Source organism: Lepidochelys kempii, chromosome 8, assembly GCF_965140265.1.
Source record: "Lepidochelys kempii isolate rLepKem1 chromosome 8, rLepKem1.hap2, whole genome shotgun sequence".
In the NCBI taxonomy this organism is placed as follows: Eukaryota; Metazoa; Chordata; order Testudines; family Cheloniidae; genus Lepidochelys; species Lepidochelys kempii.
In genome coordinates this window covers 22,759,247-22,779,966 of record NC_133263.1, presented here as the reverse complement: position 1 = coordinate 22,779,966, position 20,720 = coordinate 22,759,247, and the positions used below count along the sequence as shown (strand labels likewise).

Genomic DNA, 20,720 nt, shown 5'->3' with positions numbered 1-20,720 from the left:
AGCATACCATCCAGTGAAATGGTACAGATGTTTTGGGGAAAGCAGCATAAAGGCCTCAACCAGATGAACTTGTCGTGGTAATGCAAGGAACCTTTTCAGGAAGAAAAATGGAGAATCCTGAAGGAGCCACTTCCTTCAGCAAAACCAAGAGTATAGAATTGGACCCAAATCCCCTAGAAGTTACAGAACCAATAATCTCTGAGAGGCTTCAGCATGACTCAGTGAGGAAATAAGGCAGCTACTGTTAGTGATATTACAGCACTGCGGTGCCTCTCTGTGACTTCAGTGTGATTATTACTGGAAATACTTCTACATATATTGAGCTATGTGCTTTGGCTTCTTTTTCTTGATGGTTGATTTTAATTGTCTCGATCTTTTCAGCACTGAATGATATGGAGGAAGTGGCACAGGATGATGGAGTGGCTGCAGGGGACAATCAGAATGAGGCCTCTGCTCATAATCCAGCAGTTATTCCTATGGATGTTGATGAGGAGCAAGCAGGTAATTCTGATCCTGGAAAGTAATCATTACTTCAAGATCCTTCGAGTTGCAAGATTCATTAGCTCAGTGTGACTCTATTCTGACTTGACTTTTGTTCAGCTAGGACATGTGAGACATTTGAATTAATAGCTCTGGTATGGTGGGATACTGCAAAGAAACTTGTTGTGATTTAAAGTCTGTTCTACAGTCCCCACTTTTCTGCAGTTGATTTGGTGCAGGATTATGCTTCTAAGGCCTAATTTTCATACTGCAGTTAATGAGAGGGTCAGAAGGTATGAATATTCTTAGCTTGCTTTGCCTTGTTCCAGCCCTTGCATTTATGGTCTCCCTCCTCCCACTGCAGTTCATGGACTCCTCCCCTTTGGTTGTGTTGTAGCCAGAGCATCTTGTATAAGCACTAATTTAAGTTGCATTAATGAGTCGCATCAGACAGTCTCAGTTACTGATGCCAGCCATTTGCTTTACAGCACACTGCACTGTAGATATGTCAACAGCTTAAAACAAAACCATGGTGTCTGGTCACTGGAGTGTTTTTCCAAAAAGCCCCAGGACATTTATTTTCATGCTGATGTTCATTTCTCAAATTATTCACAGGTACCATATACTGTGCCAGTTTGGTACAGTTAGCAGCACTCTGTCCCAACAGCCAGAAGCATGAGAGTTGAGCCCCACAAGAGGACATAGGTTTGCACTGAGTGCAGATGCTCTGGGATGTTACTAGGAGGAAGACTGCTGCACCACTAGGGGTCTTTTCTGCCATCTTTGAGGGTTGCCTGGGTGGAAGTTTGACATCCCTGGATGCTTTTTCAAAAGTATTTGAGGATAATCCCAACATCCTGGCTAACATTTGCGCTCCCAGTAACACAGATTCTAAAGGATGAGCACAAAATGCCTTCCAAATGAGCACCTCAGTTACTACTTTGTCAGTTTTTCACTGTTGTAGAAGATGCTTACGGGATACTTCGAGTGTGAGGCATGTCATAGAAAACCAAATTCTGGCCTATTGTGCCAGCCCTTTTTTTTTTTTTTTTTTTTGGTGATAGATTAGAACATCTTTTGATTGTTTTAAGTGTGTTTTAATGCTGCATCTTTAAATCACTTTTGCAGCATTTCAGTTTTTATGCAGGACCCACAGAAAAGCGTGCAGAGTTGGTTGAACCAAACCCATCTCTTTCTATGGTATTCCCAAACTGTTGGAGACCTTCACCAGACAGGAACTATTGCATTATAATACCCTACAATCAGTGATTGCCTGGCGTAAATGAACTGTCAGCATTCTTCTCCTTTTTTAGGACCCAGTGGCCTTCAGCCTATCGTAAAAGCCACACCTATTACTGTCCATGACTCGGACAGTGAGGATGAAGAAGAAAACATGGGGTCCTCAAGAGCCTGCATTACTAACAGCATTGCACAGAGTTACTCTGATGGAGAAGAGAAAATCAGAGATCCAGTGGAAACCAGAGAGCTGTCAGGTGTGAAAGATTTTGTATGGGTTGGCTTATTAGTAAGGGCTGGATTACACTAGGCAAAGTCTCCTAATTTGGAGACTGAAGCTTAAAAGAGCCCATTTTGCTTCTTTTCCATGCCTCAGGTAACGACTAGTCATACAGATCCATTACAACCTAGAATGAAGCAGTAGGATACATCCCCATAATGCTGCATTCACATGTGTAAAATGGGGACATACAGCATAAATGCCAGAGGTATAGCTGCAGATTTTTGCAGGCACAGGACTGCTCATACATATTTGCAGGTACATTCATTGCATCAGTGGCTTACAGTAGACATCTGTATGTCCAGATTTGCAACTGTGTTGCCCATATGAACTCTTTCAAAGTGCCTGCAGTCACAGGTTGAAAAGCTATCAGGCAAATGCTTAGGGGAAGGGTAGGAAATGCCACTGCCATCTAATGGATAATGTAGGCTTCCTGGGAATGTCCCAGAGAAAGTAGTCCAGACCCAGACCTTAAAGAGAATGTTATAGCTTAGGAATAAAGTGAATCCTCCCTTTTTTCAGCTCTCAGGCTCCTCTGCTTTGGAACAAGGCTCATTATTGTTACTGTCATTGTTTGTATTACAGTAACACCCACAGGCTCAAATAAAGGTTGAGGCCCAGTTGTACAAGTGGAAAAACACAGCAAGAGACTATCCCTTCCCTGAAGACCTTGTAGTCTAAATAGGCAAGACAGACAATGGATAGAAAGGGAAACTAAGGCACAGAGAGGTAAAGTAATTTGACAAAAGTCACAAGGTGGCTCTGTGGCAGAGATGGGAATAAAACCCAAGTTCTTTATCCTCAGTCTGTGATACCTCTCCAGAAACACAGATGACTTTAATAACATTTCTGAAGTCTTCATCTGCTCACTCTGAGTAGGACACTGGTCCACATGTGTACGCAAAAGGTGGAAGTAAACGTTGAATTACATTCTGTACACAGGATGCCAGATAATTGACATGAAGTATATATGGCCTGGTTCTTCTGGGTCTTGTAGCCTAGAAAAGGTTTAGCTAACTTAACAGTATAACAATAATCCTGAGTGGTGTGTTGGCTTAATGTACCCTACTAGCCTTCCATTTTTGCAGATCTGAACGCACATCAGCCTTAGTTCAGAAGTGAGAATGAATTTGGTGGCTTCACACTAGTAGCTGGTGTGTATCTGCATCTCAAAACCGTTAGTGATTTAGTACTTTTTGACAGGACTAGTAGTTTCAACTCAAAGGAAGTCCCAGGCAAGCTACAGTGTAGCAATGAGGTTGGGGACCCAGATTTGAAATAGCAGGGGATAGCTACATGTCAGAATTAAGATACGTTTGGAGAGCTGTTTGCAGAAGCTTTCCTGGTGATACCAGTGCCATTGGGAGCTATCTGGTCTAGTACACGGAGCAAGGGGCTGGGAGCTAGATGTTTCTGAGTTTTAATGCTGGTTTTGATACTGACTCTGTGTCTATTCCTCTGTAAAATGGGAATAAAACTTATCTACCATACCTCACATGTAGGTGTGTAAATTAATGACTGCACAGTGCTTTGCAGGTATGAAGCACTATCAGTTCTAAATTGTCATTTAATCCCTTATTTTCAAGAGAACTAAGAATTGCTACAAATTCATTCCCATATCATGTTCTTGCACATTGGCCTTTTTAACGGGTGAGCTGCTTACAGAAAGCCCTAGGCACATCCAGCAAATGTGTGCCTGGTACATCAGTTCAGATGAGCAGCTCCAGGATGTTAGAGAGATTCAGCTGCCAATGGGATAAGTGTTAACTTCCCACAACTTCAGAATAAGTCCTAATTCAATATTGGTTCCTCACTGACCTCCCCACAGCCTTTGCAGCTGAACTCCTGGCTGCCTACACTTTTAGGTGGTGTCCTACAGCATACTATTCTGCATGTTGTCCATATGCATTGTCCATATGCAATGTCCATATGTGTTTATTGCCTTGCATTCGCTTGCTTTATTGTTCTTTCATGCTTAATGTTACTGTATCAGCAGTGAGCGGTAAAGGGAAGACTCCACTGCGGAAGAGGTGCAATGCCAACCAAGTGGGCCAGGTCAAGCAATTCCATGCTGAGGAGAGCAGCTGTGAGAAAGGCTGTCAAGTGACCAGTGAGCAGATTAAAGCAGATATGAAAGCAGCCAGCGACATGCCTGACAGGAATAAAATCAAAGATTCTTACCCAGGTTGCACTAATGCCACTGGATCGACAGGGACCTCCAACTCTTGCAGTGCTGCTTCTTCAAGCCCTGATTGTGCAAGGACAGCTAATAGCCACTCTGCTGGCACCAGTCCAACAATTGCAGATGAATCCAGGCAGTGTGTCTGCTCCCCTTGTAAGAGCGAAGGCTCCAATGAGAGAGACAGTGAGGAGGGTGCCATTTGTTCCAGGTGCTCCTGCTATAGGCAGCAGGAGCCACAAAGGAGGATTAGTGGGTGCTCTGATGGGGAGTGCCCATCCACTAGTGGCACCTACACTAGGAATGGGCCAAATAGCACTGGGTCAGAGTTTTCACTTAGGACGCTGCCAAACTGTGGGCCTCCAGGAGAGGCAAACACCGAAAGGACTAATGGGAGTGTCTGTGGGACTGCTGGTGAGGAGGAGAGTGCTGGCTCACAGCCAGGGAACTATGAAATGGAGTATAATGAAGATTATCCCCGCCGGCCTCTAACAAGAGCCAGAAGCAAACTGTCCCATGTACCGCTGTTGTCTGAATCAGGTATGGCCTACACTTGTATATTTTACTTCAGAGTTCCTGTTTCATACTAAAGCAGCAACTATCAACTAAAAGAAGCATCCATATTTTAATAACTCAATAATTCTGCATGCTTGTAAATAAACAGTTTTATTGATTGACAGAAGAGCCAGAGAGTTAAAATGACAGATTTATCAGTTTCATAGCTGCTTATGGTCACACATCTTTCTGTAAGCGTGACCATGATCTCTATATTTTCTCATATGTTTTCATGTGTGTCATGCATATGTGGTAAGGTTGGAACAACAATTCATTTACTATTTTGAAAAACACAAATTTTTTGACAAATCATCTTGGTTTTTCTGTCTTTATAAGCTGTTATTCACTGAAACATAAGAATTGCTCCCCCATTCAAGAATTACTTCTGTGAAAGAGGAAGCAGGGATGCTTAACTGTTTTCCAGAGGAAAAAAGTTGATGCAATAATTGTGATAATTGATCAGCCAGTAAGGCAAAATGTAATTATTACCCAACCTTAGTAGTATACAAACACACACCAGCATAATGGATCCCACTTCCAATTGCTGAGGCATGAATAAGAGACTTGAAAAATGCATTTCTCATTAAATAGTTTGCACAATATCCAGAATGCTAAAAGAGCCCATCTAAAGGGATGGAACAGAGACTAAAATTTGGGATGTGGGGAGGGAACTTGCTGGCATCTTCCGTTTCTTACTGTACGTTAGGTAAGGTTTCCTGTCCAAGCTGCTATAGATTTCACTTGTCAGTCCGGGCACACTTTTCAATAATATTTTCCACATACCCAGAATTCCTCTCTGGGAGCATCTAACAAGTAAAATGTGACAGAAAATAATGGTGTTATTTATAGAATCATAGACAGTGGAGATGGAAAAGATTTATTCAGTCATCAAATCCATATCTCTGCCAATGCAGGACTGATTTCAGTACATTTTCGAGTGTTTTTCCAGTCAAGTTCAATGTCCCAAGTGCTGATGAAGCTTAAATCACTTCCCTTAGGAGACTACTCCATAGCTTAATATATCTCAGATTCAAAACGGTATCCTGATATTCATCTTGAATTTTCTGTTTCCTAACTTGCTCCATTATTAATAGTAATGGAATGAAACCGATAAAGAAATATAGTGCATTGTGTGCATGCCTGACAGGTCTTCCTGAAAAGAGTGCTGTTCTCCTGTCTCAGTTAAGGAAAGGGTCTGTTTCTTCTGCAAGTTAAGTGTCTTCACATTTCATATTTCATGGCATAAGCTGATTGCCTGCAGACAGTCAGGAATCCCTATCCCCCACCCCGCAAAAAACCCAGTCTCACAAGCGTGTGCACATCTATGCCCTTGTGCAGCATTTGCCTGCTCTGAAGCATTCAGTGTTGGCTAATGCTGGAGGCAGGCTCTCGGTCTTGAAGTACCAGTCAAATCTGGTGTGGCCCAGGCCCAAATTCATGCTGTGTATGCCTGGATATATAGAACAGTGAGGCTCCATCTGTCAAGCCATTATAGCAGCGTTTCCCAAACTGTGTTCCGCGGAACACTGGGTGTTCCGCACGATGTGAATAGGTGTTCCATGAAAGAATCGTAATTAAAAAAAAGGGTCTTTAATTTTATTTAATTTTAAATTTGGCATATTTGAAGCATAGTTTAGAACTCTTTTTGAATGACCTATAATTTAACATAAAACTCTTTTTCCAGCATTATTCTTAATATTAAGCGAATTTGTGATAGAAAAAAGCAGAAACACCAATCCCATTAAATCCAAATTTGTATTTCTGTTTATAAGAATAGACTTTCCTAGTAAAAATCTAATTTGTTTGTTTGTCTAATATATAAAAACAGGGGTTTTTTTTAAGTAGAACACTGTTTCTAATTGACTCTTGCACTTGATTTTTGTACTGCTTTATACACGCTTTCCAATTAGAAATTGTTAGTTCAAGTTATTTTAAATTTGTATTTTTGCTTTGTTTTATAAAATAAAATATATTTGAGCATAAATAATGCATTTTTTATTTGAAAACCAAATAACTACAAAATAATATTATAAGTGTTCCGTAATGGGCTAAAAAGTGGCCAAGAAAGTTTGGGAAACGCTGCGTTATAGTCTACTTCCCTCCTCTTCCATCCCCCCATGCTGGAATGTAATATTCATTTACATTCAATGCAAAACTTGAAAACGGTTTGTTACAAAACTAAAGAAATGTTCCTGTAATTGGGTTGAATAAATGCATTGAGATTCATGGCTCTCTATTGTTTTGCCTGTGAGTTCCGGAATAAAGTGACGTGGTTTTTGGCTTTTGTAACAAACTTTTATTTATGATAGTGAATCTTCTATAATTGTTTGTCTTGAGTAATTGTTTAACATTATCTCAGACATCTAAGTTTTAACTTTTTCTATTGCTTTATATGGCAAAGAGTGAAATAATCATAAAAATAATTACTAATACTGCAGATAAGTTGGCAAAAGGGGGAAAAAATTATTGGCGGGTATGATACTCTAATTACAGTAAAAAGCAAAACTGGTTTTGTCATATAATAAGCATTTCATTTGAAACATGTCTTAAGTTTAATTTATAGCTGAAATTACATCCATGTTAAGCTCTTTGAAGAAGAGATCTTTGCCTGGAGCTGTACTGTGCACAATTCAGCATACGTTTTGGATGTTTTTCTTGTATTACAATAAGTGACTGTATCCCTGGTCATATATGCTATATGTACTGTCATGAAATCACACTGGATGATGATACATATGTACAATGAATTGCTTATTCCAATTATAGAATAATTTTTTTCACTGTCAATTTCATCTCCCACAACTGTGGGTCCTCTGGAAGAGGTTCCTGAATGCTGCAGGCTCAAAGGGGCTCAGTTAAAGTTTGAGTGGCAATTGTAACTCAAACTCCTTGCCTTTATGAGTTTGTCTCAGCTGTAACATTATCAAACAGTCTTTTGTGTTCAGTTTCCTTTTTTGTTTTTTAACGGCGGTATAACTTTCATTGACATCGTCTCAGTGTCATAACATCATGTCTACAGACTTGCATTGGTATCACCTTGAGAACTTTGTAACAGTGCCAAGGTGAACAGAGAGAAAGCATTGTCACAAAAGGGTAACTTATAGGCAATACTCAGTAGCTGGTTATCCAACTTTAGGGGACCCCCTCAAGATTAGTCAGCTAAAAATCTGTGCCTGTGTATATGTTAAATTCATCTCTTCATAGCATCCTGAAAGTAGCTTCATTGTTTTTCCTAAATGAAGGAGGCAGTGGAATATTATTAGATTACAGAAAATCTAACTGACTTTGACCTATAATATTAAAGTGGTGCCCAGGTTCCCTCCTCCTCCCCCATCCACCCCACAATTTCAGGAGTCATATTAACTATTTTTCCACATTCTGCTACCTTCCGTTCTTATTGGCTGTACTCTTGTAGGCAGGCAGTGAAGTAAAATTTACACAAGTCTCGTTCTCCTGAACACTTAGAAACATAGGAATTGCCAGAATGGATCAGACCTGGGGTCCATTTAGTCCAATATCCTGTCTCCAACAGTGGCCAGCACAGGCATTGCAGAGAAAGGTACAAGAACCATGGAATAGGCAGATGTGAGATAATCTGCCTCTCCTCCTCCCCATATTAGTTCTCATCCTGATCTAATAGTGAGTTAGATACTAGATCAGTTTAAACTGTGAAGCATAAAGTATAAGCTACGTTTTGAAATGTTAGCTTTAGCAATTATAACACTTATAACATTCTTGTCATCCATATAAATGTGCAATCCTTTTCCGAATCTTGCCAAGTTCTTGGCTGCAACAAGTACCACAGTTTAATTATGTGTTTTGTGAAAAATGCTTTTGAATTTGCTACCCATTAATTTCATGCGGTGTCCCCTTGTTCTTGTGTTTTGAGACAGAAGCTCCTGATCTATCTTCTCTAGACCGTTCATTATGTTGTATACTTTTATCATGTTGAGTCGTCTTTGTCTCCTTTTTCAAGTAAACAATCCTGCTTGTCTTGTCATCTTTCGCCAAGCCCTTCTAATCTGCAATATCCCTTTTGAGAGGACTCTTGTAAATGTCACTTTCCTGGAAGTGTGCAGGCCCGGGAAAACACTGAACTTGAGAGTATCTGGGAAGAAAAACTCAAATATTTGGCCTCTTTGGCTTGACAGCATCCCTTTTAAACTTCCCATCCATTTCAAAATATCAAAGTGTATTTCATCCTCAGTGAAATATTAATCTGTTTTACTTAACTATCTCAAAACAGAATTAATTCTTCTTTATAAGGTATTTAATCCTGGGATGGAAGGTGCTATAGAAGTGCCAAGTGATGGTAGGGTCATTTTTTTATTACTGTGTCCCTACAAAACCTTGAATTTTAAATTGCAAAGAGAAATCTGCCAAAGCGTGAGGTCAGTGTTTCCTCTGAAATAGTTGTCACTACTAAAACAGTGTAGGAAGCTGCTGGGCTCCATACTCTGCTTTATGTGTGAGCGTCATCTGCAGCATCAGAGATGTGGCCAGGAAAAGGAGATGGGAGTGAGCTTTCAAATAGTTTGTTGACATGTACAGTTAATTATTGAAAAGCCTATTAAGGTTCTTCTTATTTTCCAAAAATTTCCAGTTCTCTCTGGGGAGTGGAGCATGGTCTAGTTGTTACAGCAGAGGACTGGGATGTAGGGTTCTAAACCTGGCTCTGCTGCTGTCTCCCTGTAAGACATTGGACAAGTGATTTCAGCATCCTTTCCTGTGAAATCGGGAATCATATTTACTTTTTTCATTTGAACAGACTTGGCCATTAAATCTGAAAGTGGTGGTGTTGCAGTTGATGGGTTATGACCCCAGTTGCTAGCCTAGGGTGGTCCAATGACTACACTAGTGGAGCTAGAGCATTAGAGGCTATTGGAGGTCCAATTAGGAAAAGCTTCTGCTTTTCTCCTGGCTGTAGCTTAGTACAGAGGAAAGACTGTACTTTAATTTTCCCTTTTTGTTTTTTCCAGAAGTGGCCAAGCCGAAGCCTCGGCAAACAATGAAGCGGAAAAGGACAGCTGACAAGTCAACAAGCACTAGTGATCCTGTTATTGAGGATGACCATGTTCAGGTAAGGCTTATTTCCCCATCTACCACAGGTTCCCAGCCAAGAGGCTTTATGAACATATGACTCATTACAGGCTTGTTTTCACTGCAGAGATCAGATTATAAATTGAGTTTGGTCCCTATCTCAAGTCCCATCAACACACACACATCCTTAACTCAAGTGCAGTGGTACTTGTAACTCAAGTTAGCTGGCCTGAGAGGGAGTATATGCTAAAGCTCAAGTTAACACAACTCATCAGCTGCTCACACAATTGCTTTGTAGTGTGGACTCAGGATAGAGTGCTTCTGTCCCTCCAGTGTCGTCCCACAGTTCCTCCCATACACCCAGAAAGGACAGACAAGTTCTCCCATAATTCACTTGGAAAGCATTCATAGAGCAGCTCAGCTTACTGCAGCGCTAAGAACCATGGGATAGCGCTGCCCATGAGTGGGTACAGTGCCAGGGTGGACACAGTAGCTCAAGTGTTGTTTTGTAATGTGAGTGGTCTTACTCAGCCTAGACTAACCTGAAGAGTAAATTGAGTGTAGGTAAACTTGTTAATAATCCTGCCACGAAGATGTAGTTTAAGGATACATCTATATTACATGCTTCTTTCAGCAGCATGCAGAGTACATACTCAGCCGCTTTAGCACAGGCATAAATAGCAGGGTAGCCGGTGAGGCACAACTTAGGCAAATAAAGGCATGCCTGAAGGGTGGGAGTATGTATACGAGTACATACCCTACACAGCTCTCTACACGCCTAAGTCACACCTCCCCATCTATACTCTGTTTTTAGCAGTGTAGTGTCCCACTGCCTGCCCTCAGCTGGAGCCCTTCCCAGCTGCAGAAAAAGACTGCAGCAATGGGGAAAACCTCGGGCAGCTCCCCACTGCTGGAGCCTTTCCCTGCCACAGGGAAAGACTGAGGCAGCTCCCTGTTGCTGGATCCTTTCCCCTTAGCAGGGAAAGGCTCTGGCGGTGGGATTGCCTCCCCCCCTCACCCTCCCTCCCCGCCGGAGCCTTTTCTTGCTACAGTGAAAGGCTCCAGGAGTAGGGAACTGCTCAAGCTTTTCCCTATTGCTTGAGTCTCACCAACACATATAGCTACATGTCGCAGTGTGGATGCAGACATGTACACTACACTCCTCTGACTCCGGTGTGTAGTGTAGACATAGCCTCAATGTGCTTTCTTATTTCATCTTTTTTAAAACTAGAGATTCTGTAAACGGCATAGAAGTTACTTCTGAGTGTAATAGTTGTTCCTCAAAATAGGCTCTGTTTTAAAACAACACTGTTACACTGAAAGTCATTTTTTGTTCATTCTGCAGTTACAATTAATACATTAGATAACTACAGCTGAAAAGTTACCAAAAACCTACTTTCTCTATTTTTTCAATATGCTTACTTTGTGCATTTGACAGCACTTTTTATGTAGTCTGTCTGCCAAACAGATTCTTCCTTGCTATAAAGGTTGTTACAAAAATTGCTGGATTTCTTTTTTAAATTCAAGCTGTCTTCCCTTAATTTTATATTGTTAGTGCCCTTCTCCCAGTCTCTGCAGTGTTAAAAGTGACTCTGCTCATGTCCCTTGAGATATCAGAGTTTACATTTGCTTTTTCTTTAGTTCCCATACACTAATGTCAGATGTACAGGACTGCATGAGCTTCAGAGACTAAATTTTCTTCTCACCATCCTCTTTAGAGGCACCTTGATGAAAGGCAGTGTATATGGGAATGTCACACTGTGATTTTCTGGACCATACCTTTCTGTATTTAAACAGAAGAATAAGGCTTCACAGCTGTCAATCCGAAGTCAGCCCAGTACTTAGAATATGGCTCTAAACTAAAGCATAAATAAGTTTTTAGATTGTTTGTGAGAGATAATACAATGAGATTTTGGGTAGTAGGAACTCGAGGTATTTTCTATCAAGTCAATGCTGCTTATGGGAATTGTGTATTGACACTTTGTGGGTCTGAAAAATCACTTATTTTTAACTCATTTTGTAACAGTGCTGATCAGCAACACAAGTCCTGCTTTTCCCTTGCCAACCTGTTCTGGGCAGAGGCCATTACCACATTGGACAGTGTCCCAGAATGAATTTTCTCCTAGCATATTTACAACAGAGCTTCTTTTCCCATTTTTGCCAGGATTTTTTGTTTCTATTCAGACTTAATACTTTAAATTAATTTTGTATTAATCCTATCCTGTGGATTATTTTCACCAGGTGCTGACTTTGAAATCCAAAAACCTTGTTGGAATCACATTGACCAATTGTGGAATAACAGACCTGATCCTGAAAGACTGCCCCAAAATGATGTTCATCCATGGTATGTTGTTAATGTGATTGGGACTCATAGCTCAGCCAAGTCTTCCATTCTGTGTGCCAAGAGCTTGCCGCATTTTCCATCCACACTGAAAATACTGGAGACATTTTAAAATATTCTCTTAGGAGCTGTCCACCAGCCTTTTGCTTACTCTGTATTCATCAGCAGCTAAACTACATGTCAGTTTTACTCAGAACACTGAATAGCTATAGGAGGCATAATGAGACATGTCATGGCTTCTCAGTTTCTGAGTTCCTTATTTCTCTAGCTGTAACAGATTTAATAAACGTTAACACTTAAAACAAACAGTGTTAAATAACAATCATAAGGAGAGCCTGTCCAGTAGACAGACTTTTCTTGGAGTTAATCAGAGAACTGAAAGTTCACTAAATGAATTTAGAGTGTTTTGTTTTTCCTGTCACTTTTTCCTGGTTCCATATAGCTCTCCCTATAGTTATTTATCTTACACAGTAGTGTTTCCTTCTTGAAGTGCTGATGAATGATAAAAAATCTGTATTGACTAATGGCACTTTGAGCATATTATGTGCTGCATTCCAGTCTCCTCAGATTAGTTCTCCCTAAATCATCAGGTCAGTTGTTCTGTTTCCTTCAACATCTACAATCAGTAATAGTGTTGTCTTGTCTGAATTGGTGTCTCTCTCACCAGTCTCCATGAAGTCATATAGAACAGGAATGTGTATGTTTGCAGAGATTAGGTTTATCTCAGAAGGCTAATCAAAGCACACATTTTATTTTAACTAATCAGCTAAGTACTGATGATCCGGACATGACAGCAAGGAGGAGAACTATATTATCCCAGTATATAATGCTTTGCCTTCCTCCATATTACAGGTGGTGATGTGATACCATGATTAGAGGTAGATTGCTCTAAAATCAGATTTTTTATTAAGGCTATTAGCTGTGCACACATCCTTCAGTAACTGCCCTTTACATATATATATGACCCATTTGCCTTATGTACCAAACAGTCTGCTTTTGGAGATCCCCTTAGGAAAATTCAAAGGCCTTTTATGTAGTATCTTGTTTGCTGCTGCTTTTATAGTTTTATTCATTTGTAATTTGTAGCTACAAGATGCCGTGTACTAAAGCATTTAAAAGTAGAGAATGCACCGATTGTCAATCGATTTGACTATGCCCAATGCAAGAAATTAAACATGGATCAGGTACTAGATCAAATACTGAGGATGCCACCAGAGAGAAACCGGATCATTTACCTTCGTCCAATGCAGCAGGTAGTTTTCATTTAACCAAGGCAAACTTTGAAGCTGTGTTCTTATTCTTTCATCTATGCTTGCTTTATTATTTCTACTTAGTGCAAAATAAATAAGCGTGAGCATTACAGGAAACTCATTCTCCTAAGACCGTACCACCATCAGCTTCTTTCCTTTTTAATGCGTTCATTGCAGGATTTGAATGTCACTGCTAACATTAAATAGGTTTCAGAGTAGCAGCTGTGTTAGTCTGTATACGCAAAAAGAAAAGGAGTACTTGTGGTACCTTAGAGACTAACCAATTTATTTGAGCATAAGCTTTCATGAGCTACAGCTCACTTCATCAGATGCATGCAGTGGAAAATACAGTGTGGAGACTTATATACACAGAGAACATGAAACAATGGGTGTTACCATACACACTGTAACAAGAGTGATCAGGTAAGGTGAGCTGTTACCAGCAGGAGAGCGTGGGGGGGGAAACCTTTTGTAGTGATAATCAAGGTGAGCCATTTCCAGCAGTTGACAAGAACGTGTGAGGAACAGTTGGTGGCAGGGGGGAATAAACATGGGGAAATAGTTTTACTTTGTGTAATGACCCATCCACTCCCAATCTTTATTCAAGCCTAAGTTAATTGTATCCAGTTTGCAAATTAATTCCAATTCAGCAGTCTCTCGTTGGAGTCTGTTTTTGAAGTCTTTTTGTTGAAGAATTGCCACTTTTAGGTCTGTAATCGAATGACCAAAGAGATTGAAGTGTTCTCCGACTGGTTTTTGAATGTTATAATTCTTGATGTCTGATTTGTGTCCATTTATTCTTTTACATAGAGACTGTCCAGTTTGGCCAATGTACATGGCAGAGGGGCATTGCTGGCACATGATGGCATATATCACATTGGTAGATGTGCAGGTGAACGAGCCTCTGATAGTGTGGCTGATGTGATTAGGCCCTATGATGGTGTCCCCTGAATAGATATGTGGACACAGTTGGCAATGGGCTTTGCTGCTGGAAATGGCCCACCTTGATTATCACTACAAAAGGTCCCCCCTCCCCCGCTCTCCTGCTGGTAATAGCTCACCTTACCTAATCACTTTTGTTACAGTGTGTATGGTAACACCCATTGTTTCATGTTCGTAAATCTCCCCACTGTATTTTCCACTGCACGCATCCAATGAAGTGAGCTGTAGCTCACGAAAGCTTATGCTCAAATAAATTTGTTAGTCTCTAAGGAGCCACAAGTACTCCTTAACATTAAATAGTGAATTTGTTACTGTTAAATATTGTCTCCAAGGCTAAGTTCATTGCATTAGAAGACTATAAGTCAACTGAGTAAGGTGCTGAATTAATGCTGTACTACATAACTAGAGTTTACATAATATACTTCAAAAACCCCTATTGCTTATATAGTTTCATAGTCGTTTTCGTTTATGACTGGAAGTATGCCATATGCCCTGTGCGTCTGGAATAGTTTAGTGACTACTTTGCCCTCTCAAGTTCAACACCTCTACTTAGCATTTATATACTGTTTTACATCATCAAAGCAGACTTTAACTAATCAATCTGCCAATATTGCAAGGTCGTTAAAATAATAGTATAACCTGTATTTACATGTGGGGGAACCAGAGACAGAGAAGTTAAGTGACTTGCCCAAGGTCACAAAGTGAATAAATAGCAAAGCTAAGACTAGAACTCGGAACTAGTTCTTTGATTAGTTGATGTGACCATGCTGCTTGCTTAGCAGGAGCACTCTGAATGTCAAGTAATGTTCCCTCTTATCTGTGGTGTCGGAATAGTGAAACATTGGTTGGTACAGAAGACTATATTCTGAAAAACTAGATCACTGTTTGCAATCCAGTTCTTGGTTGCAGTGTGGTGCACTGTGTATAAAAAAAACAAAAAAACCTTACACCAGGGCCGCTTTCTGTGGGAATGAAGGCATCTTTGGTCACTGTGTTAATTAAACTAGTAACATGCAATTACAAAATCAGACAATTTTACTGATTTATTCCCTACAAATCCTGCAGTGTGGTATAATGTGCATTGGCAGCTGTGCTACGGAAGTTGTATAGTGGGTCTTCCCACTAAATTTTAACTCTTTGCCAACGTTCATATTTTTTCTCTGTACACTTTGCTTCCCCCTAAAGTGGGGAGTATTGATCAGACATATGCTGCTGATTCTAAAATCACCTCTTCTCCTTTCTCTTGGTTGTAAGTCCCTGTCTGACTTTTTCCACAGGTCGACACATTGACTCTAGAGCAAAAGATATTTAGTGGTCCCTATCCATACCATATTTGCATAATTCATGAGTTCAGTAATCCTCCTAACGTCCGGAACAAGGTGCGCATTCGCAGCTGGATGGACACAATAGCAAACATTAACCAGTGAGTACCTATCTCTCAGTGCTGAGTGAATAGGCTAATATAGACTCAGTATATTATATTGGCCAGATAAAGGGGTACCCTAACACGTGGGATTGCTAATGTGTAAATGATGGGATGAGGAGAATTCAAATAGTATTTAATAGTTCCTGCACTGGGTTGTTTTCCAGAGGTAAAGTAGTACCGTATTCTGTACCCAGCTCTAGTGCTTCACTAACACAACTGTAAAATGTAGCATTTTGCATCTTTGCTTAGAATGCTGTAGCATTCTCTTCAAGGGAGGCTGGGGGAATTTCTTCTAAACTTGTCTCTCTCATTGTTAAATTCATTTTTTAAAAAAAGAGAGACAGACAGATGCACACAGTCTGACTCTAGTAGATACAACTTTAGTTTTTGGGGGAAATAGAAATAATGTGCAGTTTTCAACTCCACTGCAATTCTGCAAGGTTTCCAGCAACAGGAAATTATATGTAGCAGCACCTGTCCATCATTTCAGACCAGGTTTCCGTTCTTCTTTCATTTACTTGGCAAGATTAAAGAGAAAGAATTTATTTAGCTCTAGCTCTGAAGGATAGTCCCTTACAAACAGGAGGCATCACAAACAGTTGTTTTACATGCAGCAGACATAGACGTGATCTTTTGTCTAACCCCGGGTCACATGTAGTTGCACTCAAGAGCCAAGGGATTGCATATGGCACCCAGGTGTGTATCTTACCAGTGTGTTTCTGTAGGTTCAGCCCTATTAAATCAGAGGTCACATTGTTTCAGGGTTTCCAGTGTGATTCCTGTCCCTTTTTCTAACATTTCCCATTACTGCCACCTGTATTTTCTTCCTTCCTGTCTCCAGAGAGCTTATTAAATATGAGTTCTTCCCTGAAGCCACACGAACTGACGAAGACTTGAAGAAATACACCAAGTACCCTTGGGGGCGGGATATTTATACTCTAGAAGGTGAGTATTCCGGAGGATTAGAGGCTAATCTGTTGCAAAAGCAAATTATTTTGTTTCCTCAAGAAGTTGCCCGGGGAGAGGAAAAATAGCTGGGGTAAATATGCCTTCTAACTGAATATTGGAGGTCACCTGCACACCATGAATTGAGACTGGCGCTTGTCTTGCTGCCCTCAAGCACTGCAGCAGTTGATGTGGAATTAAAAACTTAGTTGGGAAGTGTCTGAGATTACGGTGCGGAAATGGATAACAACTATCTCAGGAAATGTCAAAGAGTTATGGCTTGGACAGGTGTTGAATAGAGCATTCCTGGGCTGAGGAAGCTCTTTGCCTGTACCAGTGTGGTATGCCTGCCTAATAAAATTGGATTCTTCCTGGTGAGATGAGAAGCAATGGCATTTAAAGGACAGCAGTATAATCTCACCAGTTCTCTTTGTTTTTTTTAGGCATTGTGGATGGAGCCCCTTACTCTATGATTACAGATTTTCCCTGGCTGAGGTCGCTCCGAACAGCAGAGCCAAACAGCTATGCCAGATATGATTTTGAGGATGATGAGAGAAGTGAGTAATTGCTGCCTTAACATGCTGCTTGGATTGAGGCTGTGCTTTTTTAAAAATAATTTTCTAAAGGTTGCAAGAGGTATGGGGCATAGGGCTGTTTCTGCACCTCAGAGACCTGGTGAACCCCTTCCACCAGGGGTATTTCCAGACAGCTGTTTTTGCCCCTTCTATACCTCCAATAGGTGTTAAGGGGACAAAGTCAGCAGTGAGTTTATCATCAATTATGGAAGGGAAGGTTAATCCAACCATAATGAAGACAGTTTAACAAAATAGAGGACTCATAGATGCATGGCTTTACTTTATAACATGGACACGTGTGAAAAGATCACCCTGTTTTAGTTGTACGGTATGCATTTTAAGGCATCTATAGAACATGTATAGTTAAATGACTTGGCATTTTTTGACAGCCAGATAATCTGTGGTCTGTCTTCAGCAAGTTCCTGAGTTCTCTGGTGCCATATCATTGGCAAAACTGATTCACCTGATGAATCGTTATAGTCTGAATCAAAGTAATTCTGTATTGTTTTTAATTGAACAATGAGAAGACACCTTTTAACGTCTGGTTGTAGATCTACAAAAAAATTCAAAATTGAGGCTGTAACTTCATCCTTAATTTGCCCTTGTTGTCTAGACATTTCAAATTATATGATTTTACACCATGATCTACAACATCTAGGCACATTAGGGTAAGTTGTTAATAATACCTAGCTTTTATAGTGCTTTTCATCAGTAGATCTGAAAGTGCTTTACAAAGGTGGTCAGTTATATTTCCATTTTACTTCTCCATCCCCTCAGAGAAACTGAGGCACAGAAAGGGGAAGTGACTTGCCCAAGTAGGCCAGTGGTAGTCCTGGATATTGAACCCGGTCTCCTAGGTCTAGTGCTCTAGTCATTAGGCTAGGCCAGAGTTTAACTGCAGTAGCATTTGTGATTGTTTTTCTACTAAACCGGAGTTCCTGGACAAAAGTTCAATCTTAAAACAATTGAGACATTGGGGGTTTTTAATCAAAAACAAAAACCTCAGACACAATTTCTTCTTCTTCTTATGCCTGACCAATAGCTCTTAGACTTTCATGCCCAAAGGGACGTTTTCTGTGTGCATGTTTCACTTTCCGAAAAAAGGTTCTTTACATTCTCATGTTAGCGCTAATATAGAGATTGCTCAATTTTGTGACTTTCTTCATAGAAAAGCATTTCATTTTTATTTCATTCTTGCTATACCTTTCATAGCAACTATCTATGCTCCCCGGAGGAAAGGACAGCTATCTGCAGATATCTGCATGGAAACAATAGGCGAGGAGATCTCAGAACTGCGCCAGATGAAAAAAGGTGTTTTCCAGCGGGTGGTGGCGATCTTCATTCATTACTGTGATGTCAATGGCGAACCAGTAGAGGATGATTACATTTAATTGGATCCCCCAGCTAATCCCTGTCCCTTCCTAACTTCCAGTTGGCACTGCCAGCAAAGAAAGCAGATGGATCCATTCCTACTGCCTTAGTGCACTGAGGTGTCTTGGGAATTGTGTACTTTGCGGTTGGCCTGACTCAGTTTGGTATAGAATATGTAGTAAATGTATAATGAAATATAAAAATTGTATACTAAGGTTTGTACATAGAGGAAACAAAAATATTCCTAAAGCTGAGACTTTATTTCATATGTTTATACAATTTAATTTAAATTCCATTTTAATGAAGGCGAACAATTGGGACAAGGTGAAAAAGTTTGAATTTCTTAGCCCATACAATTCAGAGCAGTAAATTTTTTTTGTTTGTTACAAACATAACCCCATTTGCTGTGTTCAAAAGAGTCATTGGAATCTCTTAATCTGTGCCTTTTTCTTCTTGAGCATCTAAGAGTCCAGTCCGAGTAAATCTGTTGAACACAGTCTGTGTGTCTTGTGTGCATTTTTGGGAGCTTGGGGAGGAGCTAACTTAAAGGGGCTGCAAAGAAGGGCAAAAGCTGAAAGGGAGCAGCCATGTCGTTGGTCCAGAGGAAGTTGTAATTTTTTTTTCCTTTTTTAAAAAAAAAAAAAAAAAAAAAAAGCTTGTGAACCCAATTTCATCTTTGAGTGATAAATTCCAAAAACATTTTCTAGCATTATTTATTTCCTCATTCAATAATGTATGTGGTGCCTCTTGGAATATGAAAATAAACCTTTATTAAACATTGGGTCCACTTGCTTTAAATATAAAGCTGCATATGAGACATCTAACTGAAATCGATAACGTTCTTGGAATTCCAGAAGGTAAAGGCCATGTAATTACTGGCAAATGGCTGAAAGCACAGGGTTCAACTGGCTTGAATTATGAAATCAGAAGCCCCTTCTGAATCACTTTGAACTAATCAGCCCTCTGTCTGCTTCGTGCTTGCCCTTCAGCTGCACCTTTTTACAGATGCAATAAGTGAACAACCATGGAGACAGTCCTGGGTTTTTACTGTACAGACAGAATGCCTTAAGTTTCTACTGTATCTACAGGTTCCCTCTATGGTTCCAGCAATAAGAGCCAGAATTTTGATTCTGTTGTACACAGTACATGCATTTACTGAAGTTGGGAAGGGTAGGGCTTGAACTGCATTAGATGTTTGTCAGTCATAGCAGATAGAACTAAATAGAGAAGGTATCTGAAAATTGCCCCATAGGCAGCAAAAATATACCTCCTTTTCCAAACAGGAATTATTCTGAACATCTCTTCTGGCGTTCAAACAACCCTCCCCGTGCCCCAAACTTCTCCAAGCTCATCATCAGAAGTAAGTTTCCCAGACCTGAAGATGAGCTCTGTGTAAGCAGGAAAGCTTGTCTCTTTCACCAACAGACATTTGTCCAGTAAAGATATTACTTCACCCATCTTGTCACTTATTGGGTACATAATGTAAGTTAGCCTCTACAGCAATAACAAGCTAAGAAGTTAATGGAGATCAATTAAGGCCTGATCTACATTTAAAGTTTTATCGGAATGACTGTTAAGTACAGCGTGAGATTTTCTGACAGTTATGCCAGTAAAAGCTTGAGTGCAGATGAGGTTATTCTAGTGTGAGGTGCTTTATATCCATATAGAAGATGTTGCTTCACCAAACTGAATTAAGCATTTTTATACCCATACAACTGTGCCTATGCTAGGGACATTTTGCCATTTTAACTATGCTGGCAATTTTCATTGTAGACACACTACTCACACCTGTGTTACTATGTTTGCAAAAATATTTGAAGGATCCCCCCTACCACTTGTAGTGAATATATATGGTCATTGGATAGCCACAGGTCTCCAGTTCAACAAGTGGAAGCAGCAAAAGATTTTGATCAATTAATGTTCTTCACAATGCGTGTAAGGAGTGCGTTCCTGTGCTCTTCCACCAATGAATAGTGAATATATTTTACACATTAACTGTAGGTTCAGTCTGAGCTCGATAAGTTCTTGCTAAATCACAAACTTGGTCTCTGTATTCTGTTAAGCATGTTTAACCAAACATACTCCAGTGAGGTTGAGGCT

At 40.2% G+C, this 20,720-nt stretch overlaps 1 protein-coding gene across 5 annotated transcripts in view; it reads left to right on the top strand.

The window, feature by feature from the left end:
• The window catches only part of FBXO38 (F-box protein 38), a 39,075-nt gene extending 20,321 nt beyond the window's left edge, over window positions 1–18,754 (top strand). For 3 of the 5 annotated variants that reach the window (XM_073355857.1, XM_073355860.1, XM_073355858.1), the window contains 10 exons: window positions 382–501; window positions 1,794–1,973; window positions 3,990–4,715; window positions 9,710–9,810; window positions 12,012–12,114; window positions 13,198–13,364; window positions 15,581–15,726; window positions 16,571–16,674; window positions 17,118–17,231; window positions 18,462–18,754. In XM_073355857.1, the coding sequence (XP_073211958.1) occupies window positions 382–501; window positions 1,794–1,973; window positions 3,990–4,715; window positions 9,710–9,810; window positions 12,012–12,114; window positions 13,198–13,364; window positions 15,581–15,726; window positions 16,571–16,674; window positions 17,118–17,231; window positions 18,462–18,640 (1,940 nt within the window). In that variant the 3' untranslated portion in view covers window positions 18,641–18,754. Of the gene's footprint in view, window positions 1–381; window positions 502–1,793; window positions 1,974–3,989; window positions 4,716–9,709; window positions 9,811–12,011; window positions 12,115–13,197; window positions 13,365–15,580; window positions 15,727–16,570; window positions 16,675–17,117; window positions 17,232–18,461 lie in introns of those variants that run through there. The other 2 variants (XM_073355861.1, XM_073355862.1) reach the window with 2 other exon arrangements.
• The last annotated feature ends 1,966 nt before the right edge of the window (window positions 18,755–20,720 follow it).